The 13,670-nt window shown below is 43.4% G+C and overlaps 1 protein-coding gene across 3 annotated transcripts; it reads right to left on the reverse strand.

The window, feature by feature from the left end:
• Nucleotides 1–668: 668 nt before the first annotated feature.
• scn1ba (sodium channel, voltage-gated, type I, beta a) lies at nucleotides 669–13,670 on the reverse strand. Of its 3 annotated transcripts, XM_044117978.1 has the most exons (8): nucleotides 12,481–13,670; nucleotides 11,447–11,795; nucleotides 11,167–11,357; nucleotides 5,012–5,178; nucleotides 4,378–4,615; nucleotides 3,199–3,340; nucleotides 3,017–3,087; nucleotides 669–2,846 (listed from the first exon to the last, which is right to left on the reverse strand). In XM_044117978.1, the coding sequence occupies exons 2-7, from the start codon at nucleotides 11,545–11,547 to the stop codon at nucleotides 3,021–3,023; spliced, it is 906 nt and encodes a 301-aa protein (XP_043973913.1). In that variant the 5' UTR covers nucleotides 11,548–11,795; nucleotides 12,481–13,670; the 3' UTR covers nucleotides 669–2,846; nucleotides 3,017–3,020. The 3 variants fall into 3 exon arrangements, with proteins under 3 accessions (XP_043973913.1, XP_043973916.1, XP_043973915.1); XM_044117981.1 differs by adding an exon at nucleotides 5,698–5,914 and having other exon boundaries at nucleotides 11,167–13,670; XM_044117980.1 differs by lacking the exon at nucleotides 12,481–13,670 and having other exon boundaries at nucleotides 11,463–11,575.

The following is a 13,670-nucleotide window of genomic DNA, read 5'->3' on the forward strand; positions in this document are numbered from 1 at the left end:
TTTAAGATTTTCATTCATGAATATGAAGCTGAGAAAATTAATCCCTTAATACTTTTATGTCCTTAAAATCTATTTAAAAATGTTAAACATCAATTAAATCCTAAAATTTTGTAAACATGTTAAAAACAGAATTGAAATAATTTAATAGTTTAGATTCTTTTCTGAATTTGCACAAATTTAATATTTAAATAGTAAAACTAATGCTCTCATTTTTAGATATTTTGCAATATTAGTTTGTTTAAACATATTTGAATTTGTCATTTATAGAAAAAAATACATTATTTTATTTTGTATCCTAAAAAATAACCAAATGAGCAAATTTTCCATAATTAAAACGTAATTTAATCTGGGTTCATGTTTGTGTGTGAAACCCAAAATTATAAAGTCTCCAAAGTAAAAGTATTTTCTTTTTCTGATCAGCTCCAGGTGGAAATATTTCAGATTTTCTGTCACTTTAATATTCAGAAGATGAATAAATATTTTCCTTTTCTTTCTCTTCCGGTTCACTGGCGGAGTGAACCGGAAGTTTTTATTTCTCGGGTTTTCTGTTGGTTCTGTTCGGTTCTCCGATGTTTTCAGAACCGAACCAGCTGATGGTTTGATTTTGACCCTTTCTTCTTCTTCACAAACGCATTCAGACCCAAAGAACGACTCAGAACCCGACCGAGAAACTTTTATTCATGCTTTTATTGTTGGGACTGACGTTTCCATGGCGACACATGCAGCCAGTCTGCGGTTTTCTTGTTTCCATGCAGCAGAACCGGAGCGGAGCGGCTCAGCCGGGTTCCGTCCAGCTTGGTGTTCTGTTACCGGGACCCAGAGAGGAGCAGCGCTCTGCTGCCCCCTAGTGTTCACTGGAGGTAGGAAGAAAAGCTGCAGGAGCTCAACTTCAAGTTTCAAAAGATCTAAAGTTAGCAGAGCCGGCCCGAGGCATCAGCTGGACCCACGTCACAAAACTCAGCATTTTAAAATTTTTATTAAAATTAAAACTGTTTCAGCGCGAGTACATGAAGAGATTTTAATTTAGATATCAGATTTCAAATTGGCAAGTTTTACTTTGTAAAAGTGCAAATAATCTGGATTATCCGGTTGCTGTGTAACCATAGTAACAATCTCATGCATAGCAACAAATGATCACTGATAACTTCTAAAATCACCCAATTAAACTCCGTCCCCTTTTCCAGATTTCACCTAATCTGGATTAAAACGCTGCTGGTGGAGAAAGTTTTAACAGGAAGAGAAAGTTCATTTCTACAGAAGCCTTTAAGTGCCAGAACTTTATCCAACCTGAAAACCAGGCTTCACCTCTGACCTTTCCTGATTGTTGGTGTCGAGCATTTGCTGCAGTGGGACTGCAGGTTCTGCTGCGATGATCCGGTGAAACTCAGGAAGTCTCGCTTTGAGCTGCAGCTTCCTTCTCAGCGCCGCGCCTAAACTTCCTGTTTTCAGCGTTTCTGGTCTGATTGTCGCTCTGAGAGCTCCCAGAACTCCTGACCGGTTCTGGTCTCATGGGAATCCGTCTACAGAACCATCAGCAGATTTCCAAATCAATTCGGTCAAATTTAAATATGAAGAAAAACTGATGAACAGACGTGTTTAAAAAAAGGGAAATTTGAGATTTAAATGTGAAAAAAAATCAGATTTTCTGTCTTTTCTCAGAGATTTGATCTGCTTCAGTTTTCTGTTGGTTAAAAACAGATCAACATTGAATCAAATAAAACGTAAGTTATTCCTTCGTTAAGCAGGAATATTCTTTATGTCGAAACTTTTGGACTGAATGTAAATGTTCTGCAGGGTTTTAGTTCTGATTCTGCTCAGAAAGACGCTGGACTTCATTAATATATTAGAAATATAAACTTCATGAGCTGCAGCAGCGTGAGGCTTCAGCTGGAGCTTTGAGTTATTTTACGGTTGATTACAGATTATAATCGGTGGAAGGCAGAAATCGGCTTTGAGTTCACTTCTTAAAGCACTTCTGGAGAGTCATGCAATCGAACAAAGACTAAAAAGTGTCCAAATATGCCGACTGCAAGGTGTATTTGAATATTTACCGACTTTGTACTGGGCAAAGCACCTTTTGAAAAGGTCATTTTAAGCCTAATTTGGTCCCAGAGTTGCATGGAGGAAGACCTGAGTGTGCTGGATGTTAAACTCTTCATGGCTTCATCTCCTCGGCGCCGGAGCAGCAGATCCCACATCGGCCCGTTTTCCTCCAGGTCCAGGTTAGTAAACATGCACAATTAAAATGTTTCAGCTGTAATAACGCAGGTTACTGACAGAATGTCCACAGTTTGATACTCTGCAGGATATTCAGCTGTGATATGTGTAAACTGAGGCCTCTGGATTTTAATTTATTGATTTATTTGATAAATAAACCTCTGAGCATCCAGGTGAAACGTGTTGTTTCTCTTTTGGTCCACTGGGTGGCACTGCTGCAGCGCCATTGAGTCCTCTCTGATTGAACAACATGCAGAGGCGTGAAACATGACACCAGTTTTGTTTTGATGCATAACTGCAGAATAATGTTGGTCTTTCTCTTTTTCTGCAGGTTTTGGAAAAGAAAATCTAAAGAGGGAAAAACTTCAGGTACTTTAACAGTTGGCAGTGAGCCGCTGCAGTTCTTAAAATATTCTTTTAAAACTTATTTGTTGCCGTTTTCCTTTTTAAAATGTCATCTTTAAATGCAAACGGTGAGGAAGGACTGGCTGTTGGTCAGCATGCAGTGGGAGGCGGTCTGGAGGTGAAGCGTATTTACAGCGGCTCCGCTCTCTCATGGCTTCCATCACGAGGAGAGACGAGAGGGAGGCGGAGTTCCTCAGGGACGTCGCCTTGGACTCTCCATCAACCTGGAATTTAAAGCAAACAGAAGAAAAGTTGCAGCTCAGAGACGTTTCACTGCATTTGTTCAGGCTGCAGAAAAGTTAAAGGAACACAAATAAAATCAGAAACCAGTGGAGCTTTCTGACTGGTATGGAACCACATTGGTGGAAAAACCTGGAAGAAAAGTCAAACGTACCGGGTCACTCTGCCTCCTGGACGGCGCCGCAGTTTTCTTTACTCTCTGAAGCGACGGCTAAATACTCGGCCCTGCAGGGACAGAGAGACAGACTGAAACAGATCTGGATCTGGATCTGGATCTGGATCTGGATCCGGGTCCAGATCCAGATCCTGGTCCTGATCCGGGTCTGGATCACTCACTCGGTCTCCCTCAGCGCCTCCTCTCCGGCCGCTGAGATCTTCCTGTAGCAGTAGATCATCTCCACCACCAGCCACAGCTGCAGCCCGATGATGGAGACGTACATCATGACCTCGGACAGGATGGACGCCATGCTTCTGGTTACTACGGCGACACACAGGGAACACCAGATAACCGCCAGTGGTTGCTACGGAAACCCAGTGACCTCCAGTCGTCTGCGCAGTGGGAACAGCTGCAGGCCGTGTTTTCCACTCACTTCTCTGGTTTCTGACTGAATCCCAAATAAATTCCACTAAAAGCTTCTTTTCATGAACGGCTGCAGCTTCTTGTCGATGAATGGAAGTTTATCGGCACAAACGTTTAGTAAAAGTAGAAACAGGTTATAAAGGTGTGACTGAAAGCAAACATGAGATGAGTTTGTTTGAAAAGCAGCTCAGCAAACAAACCGACTGCTGCAGCGTTTGCATGAACTGCAGCAGCTGCTGCAGCAACGTTCAGCTGGATCAGATTACAGCCAACAATCAGACAGAAACCTGAGAGGCAGATTTCACGTTTCCATCAAACCACTGATGGAAAAACAGAAAAGGAGAAAATGATCAGTTTTCCTTTTATTTTTCCTTAAATGTCGTCAGGAAGTGAGAAAAGTGACCAGGCTGCAGTTTTTCTGTCCACCTCTAAACGGTGACATTTGTCAAAACATAAAACCTCAGTTCAGGTCATAGGAGAGAAAACAGGAAGAAATTCATGGATTTATTCAAACCTCAGAGTTTCTAAATAAATATCACGTTTTTAGTTGTTTTTAGTTGATCAACAAAATATTTATCTCCAAGCTATTTATTTAGCATGTTTAATATTTACTTAACAAACTTGATATTTAGCTCAAAGCTAAAATATTGAGCTAAATATTTAGTTAATATTAAAATTTGGTGATGATAAGCAGAAGTAATATTTCTAAAGTATCATAATATAAATATGAAAATATATCGATCTGTAAACTGAACGTTTAGCTTCAGTTTACAGACCTGAAGCTGAATAATTGGCTTCAAACTAAATATGATATTTATGTGATATTAACAAACGACTGCATAAGTTGGTGAAAATGAATCCCTATTTTTGTTTAACAGATTTTTGATGTAAGTGCAGCGGAGGAGCAGAAAGATTCCCGTCGACCCGGTTCTTACGTTTTGGAACCACGTGGAGGTGGATCAGCTTGGTGGTGTAGTTCTCAAAGTTATAGTTGGTGTAAATGAGGGTTCTCCTGAAGGTGCACCTGTAGGTCCCCGTGTCGTTGAAGGTCACGTTCAGGATGTAGATGGAGCCGTCCTGCAGGTCCTCCGTGTTTTTGCTGCCGTTCCAGTCCAGACGCTCCTCGAAACGCGGGTCCAAAATGTCGCCCCTTTTCTCTTCGTACTCATAGAGCTGAAACAGGAAGCAGAGGAGAGACGGAGCCGTGAGACGTTGACGGGACCCAGACCCAACCCTGAGGAACGCCGAGCCGCTGCAGGACCTCCGGCTTCCCGTCTGGACTCGAATCTCCGATTCCCACCGGCAGGAAACAAACATCAGCTGGAAAACAGGAATCCTGCATCACTGGACACGAGGGAACCAGTGATGCTGCTTTGTAGCAGGTGGATCATTTCTGCAGGATTTCTCTGCTGATCACAAAATTCTAACTATGAAAACCTGCACAGGAAAAACCCTGGAAACCCTGGAGCCGTCACACTTTGTTCCCCTCAGGATCATTTCTCTGTCTCCTCCTGCTGTGTGATGGCTGACATGACAACAGCAGCAGAGTGATCCTGTGTGAATCCTTACCAGAGAGAAGTTCTGGTCTTCGCTGACCCTGAACTCCCAGGTGACCACGGCTCTGGCCGGAACCTCGGCCCTCATCTTGCAGGAGATGCAGCCCAGCTTGAAGCCCTCGTTGGCCACGGCCTCCGTGTCCGAGTCCACCTCCACGCAGGCGCCGCGGCACAGGCCGGCTGCAGAGTGAGGAGGAGATTCTGTCAGTTCCTGCTGGTCGCAGGTCAGAGGTCAGAGAGGAGAGGCGTGGGCGGCCGTGGGGCTCCAGGAGGAGCCGCGGCGTTTTCTCTCAGTACTCGCAGGCAAACTGTCAGTACTTGAGAAAACAGCCGGAGCTGCTGCAGCTTCAGTTTTACGTGCTTCCTCAACACATGCGTGACTTTGAATCTTTTTTCTTGCATTGTTTTTATTTCCGCTCATCGCTTCACTTTGGCATTCCATAAATTTGGATTTCAGTTTTGCTGAAATTTTCTCTTCAAAATGTGAAACTGAGAGGAAATAAAAGGTTTCAGTGAGAAGTTAGACGGTTGTTCTGCATTCTGTCAGTTCCCAACCGGAGCTAACATCATATATAGAGGCCAGAGTCTATATATGCCAATTATTATCATTATTATCATTATTATCATCATTATTATCATTATTATCATTATTATCATTCTCATCATGACACAAACTCGTCATCGGCCAAAGTAACACACCTGGAGCTCCAAACGTTTCTGTCTCAAACTGCATCTGGCAGTTTCCACTGAGGCCTCAGCAGCGCTCTCAACCAAAGATGTGCTACCCTGAACTTTCACCTCAGGGGGCGGGGCATTTTAAATAACGAGATGGAGGGGGGAGGGGGGACAGGAAACAAAACTCCAGATCAGATCAACGCTGATAAAACCTTGAAATGTGTTTGATTTGAATCTGAGGCTGTTGGAGGAGCATGAAGAGGAAGAGCGAAGAACGATGGAGGACAGACAGGAAAACGATCAGAAGATGGAGATGAGGGGAGAGAACAAGAAGAGGTCAAAGGTTAGCTGCAGAGGAAAAGGAGGAAAAGACAATATTAGGAGCAAAATTATATAGAAAACTGTTTATTCATCATCGTTTCATATCCACCAACTGACCATTTCACTTATTGACTGTTTTGTTCATTTGACCAGCAGCATCTCCAATGAAACGTTTCTAAAGCTGGTGAGGAAGAATCGATCGCTGCAGAAACACCGAAGGAAAGATTCCAGCAAAATCATTTCCTCCAACAGAGAAAGTTCTGACCCGCAAATTGTGAAGCTTTAAGACCCGAGTGAGACTTTGGTTGGACCGTCCAAGTCCTGATAAATACCTGATAAATACCTGATAAAGTCCCAATAAAGTTCTGATAAAGACCAAACAGGGATAAACAATAAAACTTGGAGTCGACCGTCCAAAACATCATCCAAGTCCTTCCTGAAACAGAACCGAGACTTTATTTAGAACCTTCAATATTGTAACAAGACTTTGACTAGACCGCCTCAGACGTCTGTGACCTTAAAGACGACCCAAGCTGAGGCGTTCCTGAGAATCACTGACTGCAACACAAACCAGACTTTCCTTTTAAACCACGGAGCTTCCTGCTGCTCCGGTTCGGGTCCAGTGCAGCCCGGCTGCGGCTCACGTGTTCATGTTTTAACCCGGAGCGACGGCTGATCTGAGGCCAGATTCTCCGGTTTTCAGGTTATCCGCCTGGCAGATCCGCAGCCGAACAGACCCCAGGCAGAAGGTGAGTCTATAAATACTTCCTGCTTCCACAGGAAGCAGCTACTTCTGGTGCTTCAGCTTCATCTCTGCTGCTGTCAGGATGGTTGGTGTTAATTACAGACTTTCATCACTTCACGGCAGAGACACAGAGGCAGCAGGCCTCCGGTGTCAAAACGCAGATTATTCACGCCGCTCTGCAGAACCAAGCATGAGGGGAAGAAAACCCGGAATACAAGCAGAGACACTCTGACTCTGCAGCAAACACGGGAAAAAACTGGAGGATTCATCAGGCTCAACGCAAAACAGGAAGCTGTGACACAGCGAGAGCAGCACATCACACATATGAAAACTTTTGACCTTAAAGATATTAATCAATCAATAACAGATCATTTCTGTCATTGTTTGGCTTTTGGCACCTAGAAACAACCTTGGTGATTCTTGCTGACCTAAAACAGGAGAAGTTTGTTCTGATTTAACTTCAGACATAAAAAACTGGATGATTCTTTTCCCAAGGTGTATGTAAACTTTTGGTCTCCACTGCAGCAAAATGAAGCTGGATGAAAAAGTTCAAACATGTTTTTAAAACAGGAGTTGAGAGTTCGGTTCTGATTATCCGACTCAATCCAAGATGGCCGCCGCTGTATTTTCCTGTTCCAGTGATTCGGTCGGTTGGTTCCGTCTGCAAAGCCGAGCGATTCGGAGCGACCGGAGCAGCAGGAGGCGGAGAAACGAAGATGCAGAGCGACAGGAAGGAGAGCAGAGTCATCGCATCAGGAAGGACGCTGATCCAGTCCGGCAGCAGGAAACCCGGCCAGCAAGCTGCACTCTGACGTCTGGGATTATGCAGAAGCTGCAGATTAGGATTTTGCTGCTGCTGGTTTTAATCCGTCAATCAGCAGCTGTTTGCCTCTGAGGACTGAAACGTCCTCCAGCTGCAGAAAAGGACAACCTCTGCAGCTGCTGGGTTCTGGTTCTGGTTCTGGTCCAGTGTGTGTGTCCACATTGGATCCTTCCAATCCAGAAGAACAAAAACATTTTCCAGTAGAAGATGAACAACGTCCCGTTCCTCAGACTGGGACGGTCCGTCTGTCTGTCCTGACGGTTCTCACGCATGAGAAACACACACACACACACACACACACACACACACACACACACACCCTCACCCACACACACACACACACACACACTCACACACACACACACACATTGTGCAGCCATGCATCACCAACGCTGACGAAGCTTCATGTTCCTCTCGGTCCGTCTGTCATCTTTCTCTGCTGCTTCGTCTTCATCGTTTGTTTTAACTGAAGGTTCACTTTTTGAAATGAAAATCTGGATTTTAGTTTCAGTTTTTATAAATATCTTTACTTTGTTTTGGTGAGAAAAATTACTTTTAGTGAGAAACGGAGAAAAAAATTTAGATTTTATGGAAATTCTTTGTTTTAAATGCAAAATGAAGGAGAAATGAAACCAAAACCAAAATAAACTGAACTCAGGAGGAAATTCTAGAAGATTCCTGCAGCGCCAACAGTCGGTGTGTGTGTGTGTGTGTGTGTGTGTGTGTGTGTATGCGTGTTATCAGGTCATAGAGAATTATCTCGCTCCAGATTCTTCTGTCTGGGTCAGACCCGTGGAGGAAACCCGGAGCTTCAAACAGAACCAGAACCGAACTCTGTCCCGTCTGGACTCAGCTGCCAGACGGAGCTGAGGCTGAGCGATGACTCCGATGAAGAGCGTCAGTCAACAGCTTCCTGTTTGAGAGAAACCCTGACCAAGACCAGCTGCAGCGACTCATTCTGAACCGGTTCCGACCAGCTTTTGGGTCAAACTGCCTTTTAAAAAAGGTTCTGGGGTCAGAACAGGAGGCGGTATCAAGGTTTGGATCCTCTTCTGGGACAGAGGAAAGATATTAGAGCCTTAAAGACATCCTGCTTCACAAAGATCAGGGAACGTTAGCTGTGCTAACCGTAGAGCGCTAACCACAGCACTAATGCTAACATGCTAAACCAACTGCTAGTGCTAACATGCTAAACCAACTGGACGTTTGCTAGTGCTAAGATGCTACATCAACACAGTAAACAGTGGAAGGTCATGCTAATTAGCTGAGCGTCCGGCCCTGACTGAGGAAGAGGAGCAGACAGCTGCTGGACTGAACAGAACTTTGGAGTACCGGTACCGGTTCTGTTGGATAACAGAAGGAGTTCAGTACATCACCAGAAACTTTTCATGCCTGTTGATGTTCAATCAATCAATCAAACTTTATTAGTATATCACATTTCAGCATCAAGGCTTTTCAAAGAGCTTCACATCAAATCAAACACAGAATCAATAATCAAAACACGACATTAAATCAGATTCCATCAATAAATTAGTAATTGATTATGTTTCAAATAAAACTCTAAACAAGTGGGTTTTTAGTTGAGATTTAAAGGAAGTCAGTGTTTCAGCTGTTTTACAGTTTTCTGGAAGTTTGTTCCAGATTTGTGGTGCATAGATGCTGAAAGCTGCTTCTCCTTGTTTGGTTCTGGTTCTGGGGATGCAGAGCAGAACCAGAACCAGAACCAGGTTCTGGATGTTGAAACAACAGCATGATGCTGCAGCTCGTTGTGCTGCAGCTCGTTGTGCTGCAGCTCGTTGTGGTTTGGGGGGTTTGTTGCTGGTTCTGGTCTTTTCCTTGCATCCAGTCGGCGGGTCGCTCAGCTCTTTGCTGCGCTGCGGTTTCCTCGCCGTCTTGATCAAAGCGGTCTCCTCTGACCAGAAGTTGCCTCCAGGATCCATTTGCAGACTAATGGCTCCGTAATGCGGCGGCCAACACAAAGAGCTCGGCGCCGACCCGGAGCGGGCGGCCCGCCGGACCCTACCACTTTAAATTAATAACAAGATTAAAGCCGGTGGATGATTCATGAATCTGGGCTGAGAAATCTGCAGCTTTTTCCTCCTTCTGTTTCCTGCTTTGCGTCCCGCTGAACTTTATTTACTGCATGAGTTTCTTTGAGTTACTGACACTCGCATCCCGCTGGAGACGCACTTTGACTCTTTACAAGATGAATCAACTGTCAGTTCTTCTTTTCCAGGATTCAGGGGATTTATCTCATTTTCAGACCAGCAGATGTTTTTGGGCCTTAAAGTGGAAATGATAAAAAAAAAACCTCTGACACTAAATCTAATCAGTAAATATTAACAATATGTTTTGGATATAAACAGTCTATTTGACTTTTTAATTGATTTCCACTATCATATTGATTCTTTGTTACCTTTTCATCACAATAGTCTTCCTCTTTCTTCTTCACAACGTCTGTTTCCCACTCATCATCATCATCATCATCATCATCATCATCATCCTCATCATCATCATCCTCATCATCCTCATCATCATCCTCATCATCATCATCATCATCATCATCATCATCATCATCCTCATCATCATCATCCTCATCATCATCCTCATCATCATCCATTTTTCATAATCTTCCACCTTTTTCTTTACATCTCAGTTTTTCTCTCTTCCTCCTGATTCTTCTTAACTCCTTTTCAATAATCTTCCTCTCTACATTCCTCTTCCTCCCTCTCTTCTCTCCTGAAATCCTTCCTTCTCCTCTTTATTCTCCTTTTCATCCCACTCATCTTCCTCCTCCATATTTAAACTTTAGGTTTTTTCCACTCATCCATCTTTACAAACTTTCCTCCCTCATTATTTTACTGAACTTTTACACTACACTGTTAAATAAAATCATCATATTTATCAGTTCAATATGATGTTTCCCAGGATTTTAATGTAAATTATGGTTTTAAAGGAGGACAGTTTTGCCTCTGCAGAGGAAATTAATAGCAACTCCTCATTAAGCAGCATCACTTAACGAGTTGCGTGTTGCAACTTCCTGTATTTTTTCTACATTTCAGCCGTTTGCGCTAAAGTTCAGGAAAATAACTAAAATAATAATATTTTAGAGCAGTTTGTTGTCAGATGAGACATCTCCACTGTCTAATAAAAGAAGATTTAATCCCTGTTGGCAGAGATTTTCAGCCTCAGTGAGATTATTTATGGTTCAGCAGCTTTCAAACCCAACCTTTAATCGCTGCTGATCGTTTCCTTCCTGTCCATCTTTACTTCTATCTGCAGCCTGATCTGAATATTTTATGACTGATGGAGCGTCCAGAAGTTCACAGCTCGTCTTTATGCTTCTCTTTTTTGGCTCGTCTGTATTTGTTTCACGTTCTCACATTTTGGTTTCCAAGCAGTTCTTATAGTCTTATAATCCCAACGATGATGTTTCTGCAGCCTCTCTGAAGGTCACGCATGAGGAAAAGTCCCAGAAAGCCTGAGGAAGTGTTGGTTAAAAGGCCAAAGTTTGCATGCTGACCTTGTTCCTGCGGCCAACTCCAGTAAAACAAACTGAACCAGGAATCCTGGTGAAGCCAGAGGTCAACAAACAGCCACTCACCTTGAAGAGCCAGCAGGGTCAGCGGCAGCAGCAGCAGCATCCCGGCTCCGCTCACCAAACACACCGACACTCTGCAGCCAGGAAGAGGAGGACGGAGCTGCTGGGACTCTGGGTGTGGTCTGCCCTCCTCTTCCTCTCCTCCTGATGAAGAGGGGAGCGTCCACCGCCACCAAGGGAGGGGGGAGGAGGACCTGATGGAGGACGGCCGGTCCAAATGAATAAAGAGCTCAGAGTCCAGAGCAGGAAATGGAAGCAGAGTCGGGTTCTGGAGACGTTTCACCTGCTTTTACTCTCACATTTCTCTGCTTCCTCCACAGAAAATCTGGTATTCTCCTCCAAAACCCCCAATGGGTCAAAGGTGAACGGCTTCCATCCCGCCATCCAGCAGGAGGACGGGCCGATCCTCTGCCTGCTGTCCGGAGCGCTCAGACAGGCGGGAAAATCGGCTCTGGAGCGTTGATTCCCTGAGCGACGCGCGCAAACTGACGGAGGGATGCTGCGCTCCGGGACGGGGGAGGGAGGCGGAGCATAGCAGCAGAGATGAGGAGGAGGAGGGGGAGGGGGAGCCTTAAAGGTGTTTCTATGGTAACGGATTTTCCTATGTGATGTTTCCGTGAAGGTCCCACATGCTGCAGAGAACAAGATGCAAAAAACACAAACAGGCGCAGGAGGTTGGAGGGAGTGAAAAGGTCAACAGTTATGACACGATTTTAAGAAACAAACACATAAAACCGACGTGAGGAGATCTCAGAGTTCATATCAGCAGACAAATTCATCAGGACTTTTAAATCCTCCTGACCGCTGGGAGGGCTAGAGAGTTAGCAGCACAAACCCTAAACCTCTAATCAGAAATATGAGCGCCGCTAAAATGCTATTCCAAAATTGTAATTAGCTGAAGCTAATGCTGAAGCACTATGCCAACATAATATTAGTAAAAGTTCATATTAAAACGCTATAAAAACACGAGATTTAGTGAGAGCTAATGCTACAGAGCTACAGTAACATGTTTTTTTGCCAACGTGGTATTTAATGTGAGCTACTGATAAAGCACTACTACAACAATTATTAGAAGCTAAAGCTAAAAAGCTTTGTCAACACAATATTCAGCTGAAGCTACTGCTAAAATGCTATACTGATACGGTAGGCTATGTAGCAGAAGCTAATGCATGAAGCTAATGGTGTGTTTCACCAACACCCTCAAAACGCTTCTGGGCTGAACTGGTTTATAAAACAATAAGGTAAACTGAAAGTGAGCAAAAATAAAACGATCAACAGAAATAATACGAGCAGGAAGGAAACGAAGGAGAGTTTTACAGTTTGAAGCATCACAAACTGGGACCGATCAGAACCAACTGGATGAAAAGTCCATCAGGAGATCAACTCATCAAACTACCGGGAAGACAAAACATCTGATGAGAAGAAATGATTAAAAAAAACATCTCACACTAAATCTAATCAGTAAATATTAACAATATGTTTTGGATATAAACAGTCTATTTGACTTTTTAATTGATTTCCACTATCATATTGATTCTTTGTTACCTTTTCATCACAATAGTTTTCCTCTTTCTTCTTCACAACATCTGTTTCCCACTCATCATCATCATCATCATCATCATCATCATCATCATCATCATCATCATCATCATCATCCATTTTTAATAATCTTCCACCTTTTTCTTTACATCTTACAAGACGCATCTTTCATTCATTTTTATCCCATTCAGGTTTAGGACGATGCTGCCACCTAGAGGACAGGAGCCGCTTTTGGGGATTCAGCAAGAATCCTGCAGCTTTAGAGGTTCTTCAGAGAACAAGCAGCATCACGGAGACCACAGTAGATCAATCTCATATTTTAACTTGTGAGAAAGTAAAAGTACACATTTTCTCAGTTTTTAGATCAAAATCTGCCTGTTTACAACCACTGTTGGTTCATTTTTCCTCTTGTTTGTACGCAGAGGCGCGTCAGGTCACGTCACGTGTGTGTGAGCGTGTGTGTGTGTGTGGGTGTGTGAGCGTGGTCAGGGGTCGAGAGCTGGGGGTGTTTGGAGAGCGACAGGCAGTCATGAACCACTGCATAACATAATCATCACAGGGTGACTAATCTGCTGTTTCGTTTCCAGGAAAGCAGGAAGTTTCCGAGTTCTGAGTTTCTGCAGAATTTAAGCAAAAAAAACAACAAAAAAAAAACATTAAATGTTTTGAGGCCAACACTGAGAAAAGAGATTCAGGTCAAAAGTAAAAAATTAACAGTAGTAATTTAGTTTATTTAAGAAAATGTGTCTACATTTTGAAGAAAATATTTAATTCACAAACTAAAAACGTAGTTTGAAAACTAAATATATAATTCCAGAAAACCTTCTGGAGAGTTTAAAGGCCAGACGAGGCAGAAATGGAGAAGTTTCACCACAAAAACAGGAAAAATTTATGAAAGAATGAAACTGGCAGTATCATGCTGTGGGACTGGAAAACAAGCAGACAACCATGACACCTGGACCGAAGCT

Source organism: Gambusia affinis, linkage group LG05, assembly GCF_019740435.1.
Source record: "Gambusia affinis linkage group LG05, SWU_Gaff_1.0, whole genome shotgun sequence".
Lineage (NCBI taxonomy): Eukaryota > Metazoa > Chordata > Actinopteri > Cyprinodontiformes > Poeciliidae > Gambusia > Gambusia affinis.

Bases quoted from the DNA above. Each gene is read 5' to 3' on its own strand.
- scn1ba (XM_044117978.1), bottom strand. From the start codon at position 11,547: ATGGCGGGATGGAAGCCGTTCACCTTTGACCCATTGGGGGTTTTGGAG. The intron at 11,358-11,446 runs GTGAAACGTCTC...GTCCTCCATCAG, and splicing joins AAATGTGAGAGTAAAAGCAG to GTCCTCCTCCCCCCTCCCTT. The intron at 3,341-4,377 runs GTAAGAACCGGG...GTGTCGCCGTAG, and splicing joins CCTCCACGTGGTTCCAAAAC to TAACCAGAAGCATGGCGTCC.